General features: G+C 43.6%; 2 protein-coding genes and 1 non-coding gene across 5 annotated transcripts in view; 2 read left to right on the top strand and 1 right to left on the bottom strand.

Annotated features, from left to right (window-relative positions):
- Positions 1–19748, top strand: part of RIOK2 (RIO kinase 2) — a 293756-nt gene that overhangs the window by 181509 nt on the left and 92499 nt on the right. The window lies entirely within an intron of this gene.
- Positions 2448–19748, top strand: part of SLC12A2 (solute carrier family 12 member 2) — a 60315-nt gene continuing 43014 nt past the window's right edge. The window contains exon 1 of one of the 3 annotated variants that reach the window (XM_064643305.1): positions 2448–3258. In XM_064643305.1, the coding sequence (XP_064499375.1) occupies positions 2758–3258 (501 nt within the window). In that variant the 5' untranslated portion in view covers positions 2448–2757. The remainder of the gene's footprint in view (positions 3259–19748) is intronic. The other 2 variants (XM_064643304.1, XM_064643306.1) reach the window with 2 other exon arrangements.
- Positions 13417–13488, bottom strand: TRNAE-CUC (transfer RNA glutamic acid (anticodon CUC)). The gene has a single exon. It is a non-coding gene; the product is annotated as a tRNA-Glu (tRNA).

Here is a 19748-nt window from a genome sequence, read left to right as displayed (position 1 = left end):
AAGAAATACCAACTATCATGTCATTGAAATAAAGAGGCGCCATTGCTCTAGAGGCCTAACGGAAGCGAACGTTTGCTAAATGATTTTTACCACCTAAGCAGAGTTTTGAAGACACAGCCCCCTTCTGATATTCTGTGAGATACTGCCTTCAAGTACAAATACAAAAAAATACACAATGAAAATCATTGGTGAGTCCCTGCTTAATTTCTGACTATGGAAGCTGAAGCATTTGACTCACATCTGAGGTTTCTTTTCACACCCTCAGAGCCAACTTTCTATGCTTTAATGGATTATCCAGGCACTTTTATTCCAGTAAGAGCAGGGAGACAGAATGACCCCACTTTTCAAATTAAAGAATTGTCTATACTTTTGAAGAAAGAATGAGCTCTAAAAGGATAGGGATGAAAAACTGCAGCAGAAAAAGACATTACTGACAGTAGATCTATTATGCAAGTGGTTTTTACAGTACACTTGGCAGAGATCTGGAGGCTGGAAGGTGAAAAGGGGGATTTGGGGTGTGTGTGAGGGAATCTGGGGGTGCGTAAAGGGTATGGGGGGTATTTGAGGGGGTCTGGGGCCAACGACGATGGTTCAGGGGCTGAAGCATCTCTCTTATGAGTAAAGCCTGAGCGAGCTGGGCCTGTTCAGCCTCAAGAACAGAGAGCTGAGGAGGGACCTCATCAATGTGTATAAATATCTGAAGGGGGGGTTGCCAAGAAGATGGAGCCTGGCTCCTCTGGTGGTGCCAAACAACAGAACACAAGAGAAGATGGACAGAAACCGATGCCCAGGAAGTTCCACCTCTACATGAAGAAGAACTTCACTGTGTGGGTGACCGTGCACTGGAAAAGACTGCACAGAGAGCATGTGGAGTCTCCCTCACTGGAGATATTCCAAAACTGTCAGGACACAGTCCCATGCCATGTGCTCTGGGATGACCCTGCTGGAGCAGGGAGGTGGGACCAGCTGAGCCACTGTGGTCCCTTCCAACCTGAACCATTCTGGGATTCTGTGGGGTGTTTGAGGGGGAGCAGGGGGTGTGTGAGGGATGGGGGTGTGTGTGAGGGTGTCCAAGGGGTATGTGAGAAGGTACCTGGGGGGTGTGAGAGGGGTCAAGGGGTGTGTGATGGACCAATGTGTGTGAGGGGCCCTGGGGGTGTTTCAGGGGTCCAGGGGTGTTTGCGGGTCCAGAGGTGTTTTAGGGACTGGGGTGTCTGTGAGGAGATGCTGGGGTGTATGTGAGGGACTGGGATGTGTGAAGGAGTCTGGGGGTGTGTGTCAGAGACTAGGGTGTGCATGAGTGGTTTCAGGGGGTGTGTGAGGAGTTCAGGGCGTGTCTGAGCATCCAGGAGTGTCTGAACGGTTTTGGAGGGTTTGGGTCCAGAGGGAGTGTGAGGGGCTCTGGGGGTGAGGGTCCAGGGGGGGTGTGAGGGAATGGGGGGAGGTGTGAGGAATGAGGGTGTGACGGGACCAAGGGATGAGGGGTCTGGGGTGTATGTGAGGGGTCCAGGTGTGTGTGAGGGGCCAGGGTGTGTGTGAGGGACTGGGCTGTGCATGATGGGGTTCAGGGTGCATCTGAGAGGTCTGGGGGTGTCTGAAGGGTCTGGGCAGTGTGTGAGGCGGTTTGGAGGGTTTCTGAGGGGTCTGGGAGTGTCTGAGGGGTCTAGGAGCATCTGAGGGGTTCAGGGGGTGTGTGAGGGGCATCAAGGGGTGTACAAGGGCGTTCACGGAGAGCGTGAGAGAACCAGTTTTGTGAGGGGAACCTGGTGGAGTGTGAGGGGGTCCGGGGATGTGTGAGGTATTGGGGTTGTGTGAGGGACTGGGGTTGTGTGAGGGGATTTAGGGGTGTGTGTGAGGGACTGGGGTTGTGTGCAGGGGTCCAGGATGTGTGAGAGGGTTCAGGGTGTGTCTGAAAGGTCCGGGGTGTGTGTGAGGGACCGGGGGTGGTGTGGGTGGGATCGGGGGTGCATGAGGGGGTTCGAGAGGTGCCTGAGAGGACCGGGGATTTTGTGACGAGGATCAGGGGTGTCTGAGGGGTCCTAGGGAGTGTGTGAGGGAGATCGGGCATGTGAGAGGGGTTCGGGGTGCGTGTGAGGGACTTGAGGTTGAGTGAGGGGTCCGGGCGGTGTGTGAGGGGGGTCGGGGATGTGTGTGAGGTACCGGGGTTGTATCAGGGACCGGCGGTATGTGAGGGGGTCCGGGGTGGGTGAGGGAGTCCAGGGTGTGTCTGAGGGATCCGAGAGGGGCGTAACGGACCGGGCGTACGGACCGGCCGCCGCCGCACCGCTCTCGCGAGACGTGGCGTCGGCCGGGGGGGCTGTGCCGGGCGGGAGCGCGTCGCGGCCCCCCCACCACTCCCGTCTTCTCTCCTCCCAGCGGCGCCGCGGGGCGGATGCGGCGGGGCCGCCATAGTGCGGGCGGGAGGAGCCGCCGTCCGCCCGGGGACGCGCTGCCGCCACTCCCTCCGCCGCAGCCGGGAGCGGGCGGAGCCTGCGCGGCGCCGCCGGTTTTATCCCCAGCATCCCTCCCTCCGCGCCAGCGGTGCAAGTTGAGCGCGCTCCTGCCCAGGCACAGCGGCATCGGGCGGGAGGGACCGGAGGCGCCGTCACCGTCACCTGGCGTTGCGGTGGGGGCGGGCCGCGCCTCTGTGTCTGCAGTAGCCCCGGGGTGCTGCTCGGGCGCTTTAAAGCTGCGGGAGCCGCCTGCGGGGGCAGCAGCAGCGGCGTTCGGAGCAGCGGAGCGAGGGGGAAGGAAGGCATGGAGGGCAAGCGGGCGGCGCCGGCGTCTGCGAGCGATGAGGGCGCCAAGGATGCGCTGGGCAGAGCGCTGGGTCCCACGCCGAGCCAGAGCCGCTTCCAGGTGGACTTGGTGGCCGAGGGGCCCCGCAAAGCGGGCGGGGACGTCGGCGCGGCGGGGAAGGGCGGCGAAGAAGCCAAGGGCAGGTTTCGCGTGAACTTCGTGGACCCGTCGGCCGGCGGCGAGAGCCCAGGCGAGCCCGGCGGGGGCGGCTCGGAGAGCGGCAATGTTAGCGGCGTCCAGAACGGCGGCGACACGGTGATGAGCGAGGGCAGCCTGCACTCGGGCGGGCACCACCACTACTACTATGACACCCACACCAACACCTACTACCTGCGCACCTTTGGCCACAACACCATGGACGCCGTGCCCCGCATCGACCACTACCGCCAGACGGCCGCCGACCTGGGCGAGAAGCTGCTCCGGCCCAGCCTGGCCGAGCTGCACGATGAGCTGGACAAGGTGAGAGAGCGGCCCCCCGGGAGCGAGAAAAAGCTAAAAAAAAAAAAAAAAAAGGAGAAGCTAGATCTCCTCCAGCCTCAGGGAGGCGCAGACAACGCGGATGCATCGCTGGCGCCTCGGTTTTATTATTTATTATTTTTTATTTTTTCGTTTCGTGACGCAGTGATAGCCACCCCCCCCCCCATCCCCACGTGTTTTTGGGAGATGGTTCCCCCCCCCCCAGTGCGAGAGGTATTTAGAGATATAGGTTTGTTCGCAGCCGAGCAGGTTTTCCACTTCCATATCGCCTGCGGCAGATAGGGAATTAATTCCCTATTTGGGGAAAATGGGGCGTTTGCCATAGGTATTAGTCTGGGAAGGGGACTGGAAATGCTCGGAAGAGACGCTTAAAATAAAAAAAAAAAAAATCAAAAAAATAAGGACGGTCCTCCTATTTATCAGCGGCCGGAGGTTTGTGTCCAAGCATCTGCAGATCTGCATCTGATCGGATCCGGATCAGATGCTGCGGGATCCGCACAGGCACAGATCCTGAACGAGCCTTTCCAGGGGTGCTGAGCGGCCCCATTGTCGGTGTCAGGGCTTCGGACCTCAAGCTTTTTCTATTTCGGACTACTAAGTCGGTGGGTTACAGTGGAAGCTGTTTTTGTGTTGCAGGCTGTCTTGGCTAAAAGGCGAGCTTTAGCCGAACGTAGAATTAACTTAATGCATTTTTTTTTAAACTACCATGATTAAATTAAAGCCAGATAAACCTACTGTAGTGCTTTTGCCTCGCAGTTTTTTGCTGTGCTCCAAGAAGCCCATGTTCCAGTGGGGTTTTTCAGCTGGGTTTAGAGACAACAAAGGAGCATGTGGGCCACGTCCCAGTAAAGAATATTTTATTTCCAGAACTTTTTTCGTCTCACCTTTCACTCCTTATAGGTGGCGTTCCATGGGGAAAGTCTGTTCTTGCCAGACTTTCACACCATTATTAGGCTGTTCAGTACTGGTTTGGGTTGGGGTTTTTTGTTTGTTTTTTGAGGAGGTTGTGGTGATTGTTTAAGTCCATTTTTTGAAACTGACTCTTGATAGGAATAATTGTTGGATGTATTATAGAGATACTTCATTGTGGCATCTAAGATTAGTTCTCCAAATAACTGCTACCTGTAACAGCAAGTTACTCCTGCCTTCTAAGTCCCCTTCTGATGGAGTTAAATGATGTTCTGTAGTCTGATTTTAAGTTAGTATAAAATAGAAATTGGCAATTACTCTCTTGTGCATGGACTAGGTATGCTATAAATAGAACACACATATGTGCGCTCATAATATATGTGAAAACATAGCGATTTCCTGCCCCTTTCCCTGAATTTCTGACTTCTGGCCGTGATGGGACGCCTGGGTGTTTGGATACTCCGCACTTTAAGCAGAACATTGCTTAAATTTCTAAGCTTGGCAGGTAGGTTTTTTGGTGTATTTAGGTTGCAGCAATCATGAAAGCTTTTTTTAACACCATTAAGAAATTCAAGTGCAGAATCTAATGTATTCTGGAACTGTAATTTCTAGAATGATGATATCTTCATTAAGAGGAAACTCATGGCAAGCAATTTTCTTTGTAGTTTGTGGCATAGAGGAGTGGTAGACAACCTAATTACAGGATCATTATCAAAACAGTTTCATTGTGAGCATTAATTAAGTCAAATCATTAATTTCTTAAATGTCATGAATTTGTTCTGCAATGTGGATAAATGTATACATGAAGATTTTTTTTTTCCTTAAAAGTCATGCCCTGTCTGCTGTGGGTCCTCCCCACCTCAAAAAAAATTATTGGGGATAGAATATGCATTTTTTGGTTGCATTTGATGTCTAGTATCAATTTTAGAAAGGGTCGCAAATATAAACTTCAGAATTTGAGTTGAAGTTCAATGGAGTAACACAGCTATTCTGTTGTAGGATGTTTAATTTCCAAAGCAGTTCGTGTATTGGCAGCAATTTAGGCTTATATGAAGAGGAGAAGCCATTATTTTTGCTTCCAACTTAGCAAGACATTTTCCAAGGTGAAGTTAAGAACACAAAAAAGCTTTTAATAAGGGTGTGTCATGCATACTAATAGCACTGGATACCTACATTTCTCCCAATCTCAGGGGTATGAAATACATCTTTGATTATGTACTTGATTTCTGGACACAGTGCTGATAACTTTTAAATCAAGATGGTACTGTACTTCTCTGTAGAAGATGTTCACAAAGCTATTGTGCTTTTTTTGCTGTTTTCAGGGGGCTTATTGTCTCCATTCCCAAAGTGACTTCAGTTCCTGCTGACTAACAATAGTGGTCTCTACTGCTAAATAATGCAGTGCATTAAAGAAGATATTTTCAGTAAGTGGAAGGGTTAGGATCGCTCTTTAGCTGTGGATTTCATACTAATTTAACAGGTACAGCATGTCTGTAAAGGGCAGCTGGTACAAACATCTCCATACCCTTATATAAAGTTTACTCTGTGTGAATACCTATTGTTGTGCCTGTGCTCTTGACCCAGGGAATCAAGGTTGGCAGTGACTTTGTGTTAATCCAAAACTGTTCACTGTCAACGTGGTTCACTGCTTTGAATGCAACAATTTCACCTTGCAGTTAGAGTTTGTGCTATTCTGTTTGCTTTCAATAGCTAAATAAATGTCAGGGAGTGTTGGAGCATTGTTGATGCTGATGCCAGTTAAAGAAAAAAATTTTTTTTCACTTAGGTTTGTTCATTATGTCTAACTCTTCTACTGATTCTGTTCTCACAGAAAAGCACTGTTGGAAGAAGATGCACTGTTTGAGGAAGATGCACGTACATGTACACAAGGGGTACCGTTTCTCAAGGGTTTGTCTTGCAGTCCGAGCAGGATAGGTCATTCCAACAGTGGCTGTTCTAACAGAAAAGAGATTGCTCTTGAATCTGGTTTTGTGAACATGGCTGGGTGATGCTGCAGTACTCTGAGGTGGATGAATTGCATAATGTTGATCTTGGTAGATCATTTTAAATTTCAAGGGAGGGGGTCTTGTTTTAGTATGTCATTGGCTGCCAAGTATGTCGTAGCCAAGATAATCAGTCTGTTCCTGACCCAGGTGGTGTGCATTAATCTTACTCTGCCTTAGAGAGATGATAGAGGGAATTTTGTGATGGGGTTACGATTGCTTATGTCATAGATGAGGGGGATGCTTTAGTCTCCAGAGATGCAGAGGTAAGAGGGTGTTTATTAGCAAAGAGGTGGGAGGGGAACCAGCATACTGTGACAGGACAGGCAGGTTTTTGTTGCAGTTGTGGTGTCCCCTGCCCTCCAGAGGGAATCTGCCTTCAGACAGTAGGAAGAGTAAAAGCATCCTTGCTTTCCTTGCTTTCCTTGCTTTCCTTGCTTTCCTTGCTTTCCTTGCTTTCCTTGCTTTCCCTGCTTTCCCTGCTTTCCCTGCTTTCCCTGCTTTCCCTGCTTTCCCTGCTTTCCCTGCTTTCCCTGCTTTCCCTGCTTTCCCTGCTTTCCCTGCTTTCCCTGCTTTCCCTGCTTTCCCTGCTTTCCCTGCTTTTCCTTTTCTTGCTTTGATTTTCCTTTTCTTGCTTTGATTTTCCTTTTCTTGCTTGATTTTCCTTTTCTTGCTTGATTTTCCTTTTCTTGCTTGATTTTCCTTTTCTTGCTTGATTTTCCTTTTTCTGTCTTACAGTTTAGAAATATCTGTTTTGCCTGGGTCAGCTACACATGTATGTAAAGATACAGTCTGTAGAATGCATTTCACCTGCCTTCATGTTCCTAAGTTTATCAATTATCATGGCATAATGTCACAGACCTGGTTTTGAAAGGGGTCTACTCATAAAGTATTCAGAATTGCACAGTGTCGTCCACTGCTGTACTTTAATTTATGATTTTTCTGTATAGATTGAATGAATTGTGGTGCTTTTTGGTATTTTTTTTTAATACTAAAGCTTTGCTGTATGTCAGTGATTCTAATATGAGCTTTGTGCCAGCCCTCGCAGCCACGTTGAGTGGATTCGGTGTGAACCAAGCCCTCTACTGGCAGCTCTGCTCTGTTGTTGGTTAAATACGCACCGAGGGCACTGACAGGCTCACAAGGTAGTGATCTCAGAGGAAAATCTTCACACCACCTCCGTCCCCCCGGCTCAAATTATAAAGCAAAACAAAAAGAAATCCAAAGGCATTTAAAAACACGAGTGTGTTTTGCTTCCTCCTGCATAAAAAATCATGCACCTGTCGTCTGAATTTGGAGACAGAAGTAAGAAAGAAGGCATTACTGATAGTCTTGATGCAGAATTGAGGGGAGGGGGTGTTTGTTTGTTTTCGCTGAAGTTGGATGACTATAAATTCTTTAAATTGTCTTTCTGGCTTAGATTAGTATTTTCTCAAGCATTGCTGTTTTCCATCTTACTTAAAATGTTTAACGTAAGTGAAAAGGCTCTGTATGGCACTACTTTTTAACAGAATGTATTGTGTCTTGAAAATGTTAAATAACTGCTGCACCTCTAATATTTATTTTTATTTCAGTTCTTGGTTTGTCTGCTTGGGTGTCTAAAGAAAGCAGAACTCAGCTAAAACTGCATAAAAAGCTAAAAGCTGATTCTAGGTCATCAGATTAGCTGACCATGATAATTATGTAAGGTCTGTCTCTAAAAGCTCCTTCCTCCCCTTACCCAGAAGACTGAGACCCCCTTGCAGATTGTTTTTACTGCACTTCCTTGCTGAATCTTTTTTGGTGTCTATAGGTCTCTTATTTCCTGAGTCCCTGTGATTTTTTGATTCTGATAGCTTTTCCTTCTTGCTGTCCTTCATATATGTGAGCAGAATTCAGACTTTCTTTCTGAATTTCACTGTACTAAAATAAAACAAGAAACTCTTAGTCTTGCTCTCTGTGATCTTGGGATATTCCAGAAGCCTATAATTTGTAATTGTACTCTTTAATCACTTTTGAACAGCACTGATCTTAATGTGCTTGTACTCAGATGAGGCTTTACTGACACCATGCAAAGTGATGTCTTTACACTTTTTTAATCCATGTGGAAAATCCTCACTTTGCTTGTATTTTATAAGGACTGTGTATAATTTGTATTTTTACATTTCTTGATGTTTGTATCTCTGTGAGAAGTTTCCAGTCCAAAACACCTGTGGAATACTGAAACACTTGAAACTGTCCTCAGCAAACTGCTACTACTGTTCTTACTACTTTGTTTTTGTCCCAGAGAAGCTGGAAATAAATGAACCCTGCTCACAGTTTATAGTTTCAGAGTACAAGTTTGGACTCCTGCTAAAAGGGGTGAACTTTTGTACCCTCATAGATCTTAGTTGGTTCTGGGAGGTGATCTGGTTTATAGAAAGCCAGCACCCCCTCAGCTGCAAAATCTTACATTGGATGTGGTGATTCAGTTCCCTGATCCAGTACTCCAGTGATGTCCACAGTCCTTCAACTGCACACTCGTATCAATAAAAAAGTTCAGGTGTGCACTCCTAATATGCATGTATTTATTTACTTAAAAATTTTATATATGTGTACTACTGTACAAGTATTGTGTATGATACAAAGTAAAACTTCAAGAATTATATAAAAATGAAATAAAAATATTTTTTATCTTTATTAACGTCATGCAAAAGAACCTGAAAGAACAGCACTAACTTCTCTCTAGATGGATGCCTTTTTTTTCAGCATAACATATTTCAGAACTGGTTAAAGGGGAAGGTGCAGCAGAATAAATCTTCATCTTCATATTAACTTTTTCCCATTTGGTACTGCACTTGATTAGACCTCTGATAATTTTCATTCTTGCAGAGGAGGAGCTTGGCAAGATCAGTATCTTGGAGTAATTTAAACCAGTGTACCACATCTTCTGTTGAATTCTTCAGATTTTTTCCAAAGCCTCATATGATACCCATTCATGAGCAACCACAAACCTATTTCCCCCACTTCTTGGTGTAGGTAATAGCAGTCACACTATGGTCACTTGTCACTACTAACAATTTTTTTAAGTAGTTGACTTCAAATGGTTTGCCTTTCAGTATTTTGGAAGCTATCCGGGCTTTGCAGTTTAAGTGCATGGAAGTGCACTTCAGCATAATGATTATGTCTGACCAACTTACTGAAATTCCTTTTTATGCATAAAAACTAACTTAGGATGCATTATCTGTGGTCTTCAAACGTAACTGACTCGTGATATGATGATTAAAAGAGTAGAAAAATTCCTACCCTCCATTTTAGTAAGGAGAGTTATCTCTTGCATCTTCATTTTGCTAGTGAACTTTCCTTCTTTGAATTAACAGTTTATATTTCAGATTATTCAGTTGTTTGGTGGTGGGGTTTTTTTGTTGTTGGTTGTTTTTTGTTTTGTTTTTGTTTGGGGGTTTTTCTGTTGTTTGTTTGGTTTTGTGAATTCATAGAAAAAGCCATGTCTGTTTCATCTGTAAAGTGACTGTGATGCTGGATTAGTGTTTCAGTTTAGTCTGACAGTTTACATGGCAGACTCCTAAGACTATTCTGAGTAATGCTGCTTTTGAACTGTTCAGCAACTTTGGTTGTGCCAGTACAAGTGAGTGCTGTGCTGTGTGAATGTACCAGCTCTGCTCAATGCTGGCTCAGAGGCTGTGCTATGCTTGTATTTGCCACTTCATGGCATGGCATTAAAAATTCAGGCAGTACTTAGATTTTTAGGATTATTTCAGTTGGCTTTTTAGCCTGTTGTAAGACAGTAGGTTAAATGTAATTTTTCAGGAACTGACTGCACTCAGAGCTAGACCTCTAATAAAAATGGGACGTTCTATTAGGGTAATTGCTGCAAAGAGTCATTGGCTCCCTATCCCCCACTTCAAAGTGCATTGTTCTGTTTTGCAGAAGTGGATTAAAAAAAAAGGTGTTAAGAGCAAGAATGCCTGAAATTAACCTGGTTTTGGAGGTGGAGTATAGAAGATGACTTGTGTGCTGGTTTTTGCTGGGGTAGAATTATTTGTCTTCCCAGTGGATGTGTTTGGATTTGTGCTGAACACAGGGTTGATAATATGGAGATGTTTTTGTTATTGCTGAGCTCACAGAGAGATAAGGCCTTTTCTGCTTTTTGTGTTGCCACACTGGCAAGGAAGCTGGAGGTGCAGGGGGGTTTGAAGGAGACACAGCCAGGATGGGTGACCCCAGGTGGCCAGAGGGATATTCCAGACCTTATGCATCATGCTCAGTGTATCATCAGCAAATTTGCAGATGACACGAAGCTGCGGGGGGAGTGTCGATCAGCTGGAAGGCAGGAGGGCTCTGCAGAGGGACCTGGATAGGTTGGAGAGTTGGGCTGATTCCACCAGGATGAAGTGCAACAAGGCCAATGCTGGGTCCTCCACTTTGGCCACAACAACCCCCTGCAGTGCTACAGGCTGGGCACAGAGTGGCTGGAGAGCAGCCAGGCAGAAAAGGACCTGGGAGTTTGGATTGACAGGAAGCTGAAGATGAGCCAGCAGTGTGCCCAGGTGGCCAAGAAGGCCAATGGCATCCTGACCTGGATCAGGAACAGTGTGGCCAACAGGTCCAGGGAAGTGATTCTTCCCCTGTACTCAGCACTGGTGAGGCCACACCTGGAGTGCTGTGTCCAGTTCTGGGCCCCTCAGTTCAGGAAGGATATTGAGGTGCTGGAGCAGGTCCAGAGAAGAGCAACGAGGCTGGTGAAGGGACTCAAGCACAAGTCCTATGAGGAGAGGTGGGGGAGCTGGGGTTGTTCAGCCTGGAGAAGAGGAGGCTCAGGGGAGACCTCCTCACTCTCTACAACTCCCTGAAAGGAGGTTGTAGCCAGGTGGGGGTTGGTCTCTTTTCCCAGGCAACTATCAGCAAAACAAGAGGGCACGGTCTTAACCTGTGCCAGGGGAGGTTTAGGTTAGATATTAGAAAGAATTTCTTTACAGAGAGGGTAATCAGGCATTGGAATGGGCTGCCCAGGGAAGTGGTGGATTCTCCATCCCTGGAAGTTTTTAAGATGAGACTGGATGTGGCACTTAGTGCCATGGTCTAGTAACCACAGCAGTAGTGGATCAAGGGTTGGACTTGATGATCTCGGAGTTCCCTTCCAACCCAGCTGATTTGATGATTCTATGGTACAGTGGGGGGAAGGAGGAGAAAAGGGGGGATGTTTGGAGTGGTGGAGTTTGTCTTCCCAAGTAATCTGGGACCCTGCTGTCCTGGAGGTGGCTGACACCTGCCTGCCCATTGGAATCAGTGAATTCATTCCTTGTTTTGCCTTGTTTGTGTGTTTGGCTTTTGCTTTCCCTATTAAAATGCCCTTATTTCAACTCGTAAGTTTTCCAGCTTTTACCCTTCCCATTTTCTCATCGATCCCACTGGTGGGTAAGAGTGAGTGGCTGTGAGGGGCTTGGTGTTGGCTGGGGTTATACCACAACTTGGAAATCTGGTGTGCTCAAAACAGCTTCTTGACAAGATTGAAATGGATTCTCTTTTGTACTTAATTTTGCAGAACATTGTATTTCTTGGACTATTGAGAATGCAAAACTGCTCTGCAGGAGACTTGCTAATTGGATTTACTTCAGCCCTTGTGCAGTCAAGTGCTGCATCTGCTTCATTCTGGGGTGTTTCAGGCTTATGTGTTTCAGATGCTCATGTGAAAACTTTCCGTGCTCAGAGCCTGGATGCATTTTTCCTGGTAGTGTGATTTCTCCTTTCAGGAGAATGGATGTCAAAAGGAATATTGCAGTCAATGTGCAGTAAGGAATAATTACTCGAATAAATCATTCAGAGTACAGTGGTTCTTCTGGAAAGGATCAAATACATTAGTGCAGAAGGGAAGGTGCATTCTTGAGGTGTGAAGTAGACTACCTGAAGTCTACAAGTAGACTTCCTCCTAAGCTGAATGGATTGATTGCCCTGACACTTGTGCAGGAAATCATGCTTCCTTCTGGCCAGATTAGTGGTGCACTTTTCTGTTAACTAGAAGTAGAGAGACAGGGAAAAGAAGTTTGGGCTTTTCTGGGGAGAGACTTGGGCTTTTTTTTAGTTGGTTTTGATTTTTGTGGGTTTTTTGTTGTTGTTTTGGGGGGGGTTTCATTTAGTGGTGGGTTTTTTTACTGTGACAGACTGTGTTGACTATTTCTTGTCAAAAAGGCCTGACTTTGCCTACAGTATTTCTGAGAGTGTAGACCATAAGCATTGTGGGTCTTCCATGGGGTGTCCACACTGCAGAGCTCCTGAACAGAGGCCTTTTTTTCATTTGTCTCTAATTCTCATGATCAGCTTGCCCAGAGTTTTCATATCATCCTCTGCCTATGGAGGAATGTATGAATCAAGGTCTGAAGATGTAGGGAGTTTTCTTTATTTTGCTAAGTGCTCTCTTTAATATTTTTGGTATGGAGGATGAAAACATTCTGTATATTTCAAATAGGAAGGATAGTGCTCTTGCATACGTGCAGATGTCAACAAAACTTTGCTGCTGTGTCACATGCAGAAACTACTTCAAAGGAATTTGTCTGGTCACACCATACTGGCTGTGGGCTTTCAAATTTCAGACTTAAGTACTTCCCTTGGGAACTTTTCTTTTGGAAATACGGATAGTCCTTTCCTGTCAGGAAAGTTGCAGAGATTTGATTCTGAATGTCCTGTGCTGATTTCATGGCAAGCAGATCAAATGGTATTGACACTGTCACTGTTTCCAGAGACACTGTTTAGTAACCTGCCTTGTGAGAGACTATTTTGATGTGATGCTTAGGAAACCATTGAATCATTTTGCTTAGAAAAGGCTGAAAACTCAAAATTCTAGTAGAGAAAGTATACAGATGAAGGGATGAGCTCACCCTTGGAGTATTACACAATGTTCTGGTGCCTGGATTAGTTGGGTGACATAAAAGGCTGGGGGGGCTGTTGGGCACTGCCATGGCAATCAAGTCATCAGGATCACTCAGGGGCCAGCTTCTGTCTATTTTCACCAACTTTCATGGCCAGTCTTTGCGAACAAAGATTTGGGAAAGGTCTTTTACCCTTCGAGCCTGCGCAGTGGATTTTTTTTTTTAGGTGAGACACAGTGTGCGCTGAACTGAGCCCACCCTTTAATCCTGAGGTTCATCTGCCGGGGCCAAGCGAGCTTGGACAGTGGCAGCAAGGTTTGTTTAGAGTGACCTTCTCTTAGATGGATGGCCTTACAGGGCTGACGAGCTCCATCTGCCTGGTGAAGTCCCCTGACCGGGAATCGAACCCGGGCCGCGGCGGTGAGAGCGCCGCATCCTAACCACTAGACCACCAGGGGGCCCCTTTCACCAACTAAAGTACTCTTAAGTGTGGGCAGTTTTGCTGTTACTTCACTTCTGAATTGATTCCATACTTTTTTCTTCAAGCAGAAGTCTACCAGATTACATTTTGCATCCATCTCATTTTAGGACAGAAGGATGGTAATCATCTCCTTAAAGAGAAAAGCCTTCATGTAGTAAGCTTGGAGATTTGTCAGGAAAACTGTGTGCATGTACGACATTAAAGTGGTGCTAATATTCACAAACAAAGCTCCTATCTGTGTAAGTGTACCACCTAGAAAGAACAAGGATTTTACTCCTAAGCTGAAATCAATTGCCCGAGTAAATTTCTTGATTAACAGTCTTGCTAGACTGGTTAATGCATCATCCTACTGTAAGAGTTGGAAGGATGAGTGTATGATTTTCCCTTTAAAAGAATAAAAGTAAAAATGGCTTTTAAAATAAATATATATATATACATACATACAAAAAGTATTGTTTAATGTTTCTCTGTTAAAAGCACTGAGTGCAAGACAGAGAAACACAAGCTGATGGCAGAGACATAGCTAATTTTTCAGTTGACATGTTAATTGCAACTATAAATTTCTTCTGTTTAAAATTGCTCTGCTGTAATCAAAGTACAGCACTCTTTAATTTCAGCTTAAGATAACATTAATGTTCTGTGTTTGATGCAATCTGTTTTAAAATCTGTGGAAGTGGATGCCAAAGGCATTTGCTGCTGTGTTTTAAATGTGTAATTGTAGAGAAGGTAACATAGGATTTCCTTTGATTGAAGTGAGTAACCAATGATTGAAGCTGTTCATATTTGATTCCAAGGAATCCCGAGTTTTAAAAACTGACTGTTTTATCTGGGCAGTTTATCTCCAGTTGCTCCAGGTAACTTCTGGATGCCATTTAATAGGTTAGTAGGCTTTTTCTGCGTTATAACTGTAAAGATGCTGGAGTCGGAATTATGGTAAAATTTACTAACAGAATTTGTAATTCTCTCCTGTTTTATAACCAAATAGTAAAGTACCAAAAATGACCGCTGAAATTTCTGAGCTACTGTCAACAAGCAATGATTAGTAATATTCCCTGATAGTTTTTTGAGTTTGTTTTTTCAAGAAAATGCAGAAAAGATGCTTAGGCAGACTGAGGTATGAATATGTCCTCTGCCATGTTTTCCTTTGCATGTGCTACCTGACTGGGGTTTTTCCCCACTGGTAGCAGTATTAACCAGTCCAGCTTCCCATCTAACTCCTGAAAAACCTGAACACCTGAATCTATTTTCTTAACTTAAAATTATTTTTAAGTTATTATTTTAATGAATTATCAGAAATTTGTAAACTGTCCCAGGTGTCTGTGAAAGATACTGGCTTGGTGAGTAGCATTTTTTAGGTGAGAAATAATGCTGTTTGAAGCATCAAAGATTCAGACTTTTACATCTGTTGATAAGATGTAAATGGTGTAATTAAGATGCAGAAAGTCATAACCTGCTTTCAGTTTTAGAATTTACGCTTTCATTGCACTTTCGTCAGAATGAGGGCTGTAACAAAGCATTAGTTGAGAGTTGTTAACAGTTGTTCTTCGTTTCCAAACTTTCTCATGATAACCCTGCCACTATCCTTATTCCAGCAAAGTAGGAGCAGTGAGGAATGACTAGAACTGCATGCAGTATTTAAAGTTTGTGTATACTACTGATGTGTATTGTGGGTTTTTTCCCATTTGATTTGCTCATTACAGGATTATTTTTGTAGTTTTATAGGCTTTTCAACTGTTACTATGTAGAAAGGTGATAGTTTTCTAAAATTATTTAGGATTAGTCAGAAAAAGTTCTTTCAGGGGTAGTGGGAGATGTAGACAGCATACTTTTTTTTTCCTTATGACTTTGCTTTCATAGGCACTGACTTTCAGTTGTGTCAGTTTCCAGTCCCTAGTTCTAATAAAGATTATTCTATGTTAAGATTCTTCTGCATTGTTTGATAGGTCCAATTAGCAAATGCCTTTCTCAAGAAGTAACCGTTTCAGTCAGGTTTGGATATTGGTTGAGTATAGTTTTGGGGGTTTTGTGGGAGGGAGGCTTAGGTATAGTGAAAAAATAGCTCTTTGCCAACAATGGTATTGCAAGTGTTATTAATTTACAGAAGAGCCTGTCCAGTCAGACTGTTCTTTTAAGAGAGTGCTATGTGGAGTAAGATATTTTGAAAGTCATTACCTATGATACTTCCTCCCTTTTAGAGCTTATATAGAGCTTAATTTCCTTACATGCACAAAAAAAAAATCCACTTGAAAACTGTCAGACCTGGCAGAGGTGTTTTTCAAATTCAGTATTAAAAACTCACTGTGATTTTTTTGATTTTTTTTGTTAGTCTATAAACAAAGGTAAAAAGGAACAGTGATTGTTTGAAAAACTGGTTACAAACAGTAGTCAGTGTCACCAGGTCAAGTCAAAGACTGGCAAGAACTTATTTTTCTTCTCATATATTTCAGTACTGAAATACTTCTGAATTTTGTTGCCTGACCAAGATTCCAGGCTTTACTTGATAAAGTTAATGGGTTAAAGCGTTAATGACAGGACTGTCTGGTGTCCCTGGACAACAGTCTGCTTAAAACCATTCAATAGATGTAGGTGTTTTGGAAAGGAAGATCAGTGCTCTTGATTTCTTTCACAGCTGCTTAGATAAAAGCATTAAAACATAAAAACAGTTTATCAAACTGACCCTTAGGCAAAAACTGGGAATTTCGTGACTGCAAGCATTAACATGCTGCAAAAGTAATGTTTGAAGAACAGATTTGTTTGATACTGTTTGGTGTCCTTCAGACAGCATTTAATTCTTAGTTTATTATTCTTTATCACACTTTATTGCACAGTATCCACCGTATCAGCCAGTATCACACTTGTACTGGTACAGACTGTTTGCAAAAGTTGTAATTTTTATATTAGAAGTAAACAACTGTGCAGCAGAATTATTCAGTGCAGTTACTCTATGTGTGCAATACATCTAGCACTTCTAAAATATTTTATTCAGATAATTAGAAATGTCATAAGTGGTGGGAGCTAGAATCCAAAAGTTCATTCCAGCAGGGAAAGTGGAAGGTTTGCTCTTTCAAGAAAAGATAGTAGGTACTGTTTAAAAATCATGGTGTTAGTGTAATCTGAGGCAAAATGTCTAGTAATTCTGCTATATTTGGATAACTTTCTTTAATCTGTCATTGTTATTTGCTTCATTGGATAGAGTGTGTTTGAATGAGAGAAGCAAAAAACCAAATGTTCATAAGCTCTTTTTCTGTGTATGTTTTGAGCTGTGTTAATTCTGAAAGTATTCTGTCAGGTTATGCAGTCATAGTCTTAACGGTGTGCAGCTGTAGAGTTGGGATATCTTGAGAGTATAATCTCTACAAGTAGGGATTCTTCCTCTGTTCGGACAGCTGGCATGCTACATCTGGATCAATACATTTTACTGCTTTCTTCCTTCCACAGTAAGGAATATTTCAAAATGGCAGTGCCTACAAAATTTAACCTTTGGGAGATGAAAACAAGAAATTGTCATGGTAAGGTGTGGCAAACAGCTTGTCTGTAACACTGGAAGCTGCAGTGAAAGGCTGCAGAAGATGTGTGAAAGTTGCCCTTGTGAAGATGGGTTCCTGCAAACATCTCTGACCTCAGATCTCCTGCTCCTGAGGCTCTGACTGCAGCTGGTGGGAGAGAGACCTGTTGCTGTGGAGAACTGTTCTGTCAGTACCTCTTGGGGAAAGATGGTTCTCTGGTGGCTTCTCTTATTTCTTTGTTCTCAGCAAGCACGTTAAATGGTAAGAGCACTGTGCTCAGTGCCAGTATACATAGATGTAAAGCAGTTTTAAATGTAAGCAGCTTCATTAAATGTGGTGGAATGCCATTTTTATATTTCCTTGCAGGAATTGGAGCTTGGAAATATAAGGCTCTTAATTTTCCTTAACATGATAGCATAAGCTGTTGGAACCAGCCTCAGTTCTATATCGTACTAAGAGAGAAAAAGCTACTGTTTTGAAGCCTTTCTGAGGAATTTATATAAGAACTCTGTACTATATGGCATGTGGTAACCCTGTAACTGGTTACACTTGAGAGATGGAAAAAGCAGTTAAATGCTTTAGTCTCAGCTGCTTCTTGAGCATCCTCTTTCCACACAGGACTAAGGGTAATTGGATGGGTTAGCTAAAGGTTAATGACTACTAGGGACGTACCAAATCAGGCAGTCCACGAAGACAGCAGTCTGCCTGGAGTACCACCCAGTAATCTTACACACAAACTTGCTTGTTGTCCTGTCCTTTACTTGGGGCTTCCAAGTTGTGATTTTTGAAAAGAAAACGAGCAGAAGACTTCACGTCTGTTTATTCTGGTACTACCTCATACAGTTCAGTATAGCCAAAGTATGTTGCCATTAAGATGGAATTTAGATAGGTTCATTACAAACATGCTGCATGACACACACCACTATCAAGACCTCTTAAGTAAAACTAAATGGCAGTTTTTACTGATTAGAAACTTTCCCATGCACTGCTGTACTCCAGGCTGTGTGTGAAAGATCACTTCTGGCTACCAAGTATTTTGTCATTACTAATCTACGAGGCTATTCACAATTGGCACAAATAGCTTATTGTTATGATCCAGTACTGGAGATGAAATAGTAGATTATTTGTATTTTTCAGATACTGTGAAACAGCAATGCAAAATTCTGTGTAGGAGCAGAAATTAACTATTTCTTGTCTGAAGTCCTCTCAGTGTATGATAAATTGTCAACATGTAAATGTGTCTTACTTTTCCTTTAGCTGTGTAAGTGAACACCGTAACTGAGTATTTTTGGACTGATTATTTTGATTTAAAAGTTGTGTCAATAAGGGCATTTCTGATCTGAAATGCGAAAACCTCTTTTCTTTCCCCTATTGTTACACCTCCTCCAAATCCAATCTGTTTATGAACAGATGTCCTCCAGTCTGTTTATGAAGATCTTATCATACATGTGTTGCTGTTCTAAAATAGTTCTGGTGCAGTTTTTTCCATTCAGTATGTGACTTGAGTAGAAGCATTGTATCCTCATGAGTACCAGCATGAAAAATACTACACTGCTTGATTTACAGTGGTGCTTTCTTAATCTTGCATTAGAAGGCTGAACTTAGAGCCTTATGTAGTGGAATTCTTTTGTGCCCACACTCTGTAATATCTGTTCTCACTGGTGCTTTATTGGGCGCCCACTAGCACTGATAACCAGGAGTAACCTTTCAGTTATTACATTTTGCTTGTGCTTCAAAATATTTTCCTAAGAAATATTACATTGTGTGGAGAGATGAGACATACAGAACAAAACTTCCTTGTGTTCACAGTGTGCTATCCTGGGCTGATCTGGTAACTGATAACTCAGAACACCAGTTGTGAGCCATTATCTCCTTCACGGCGTACAACAGGCTGAGCTATGGGGCTTTTTCGAACACTACAGTAAAACATGTAGCTGTGACATGATGGTTGAGGTTGGAAGTGACCTCTGGAGGTCACCTTGTTGATTTGTGCAGATTCTGCCAACACCTGGCAAGCCACATTCACATGCTCAAGTATATGATTCTTTCTTACATTAGATAATAAGATATTCTCCACCTTCTTGTAGAACATAAACATGCAGTAAACAAACTCAAAGCTTGTTTAAAAAAAAAAAAAAGAAAAAAGAAAAAAAAACATTAACTACTTTAGTCCTAAAACAGTATTTTAGGACATGAAGATGCAAATTCCTTCTGTCCTTCCTCGATCCTCCCTGACTAGTCTTTTCAAAGAACAGTTTTGTTGTTTCTGTTAGAGACATTATGTTTGTAATAGCAGATGTTGCCTAGTAGTGTCGGTTTTCTTGGCCAGAGCTTAAAAATTGCATAGGTAACAGGAATGTTACAGTGTAGATTTGAGTTTGTTGCAGGTATAACGTGATGGTTTTCTGTGAGAAATAAGAATGTGTTTTATATGAAGAAGTAATACGTGGTTATACAGTTATGTGCTTGACTGGCAGTTTTATTGTAGTAGTGAACATGTTTTGTAATCTTTTCCTGGTTCTAATGCATCTTTGTTTCCTCCCCACTTCTGAAAGTGGGTGGGGGAGAAGTGGGGAGAAACTTCTGGTGAGTGCTCCTGGAAACAGCAGAATCTGAGGGAGACATGCATACTAGAAGGATTTTTATGGTTTACTCCTGCATTTCTAGGCCACCAGATCACAGCAGCAGGTCTTCTCATCCTCTTCTGTTGTGAGCCTCAGTAGGGGGCTTT

The sequence above is a fragment of the Pseudopipra pipra genome, chromosome Z (assembly GCF_036250125.1).
Source record: "Pseudopipra pipra isolate bDixPip1 chromosome Z, bDixPip1.hap1, whole genome shotgun sequence".
Lineage (NCBI taxonomy): Eukaryota > Metazoa > Chordata > Aves > Passeriformes > Pipridae > Pseudopipra > Pseudopipra pipra.
This window is presented reverse-complemented; position numbering and strand designations above follow the sequence as displayed.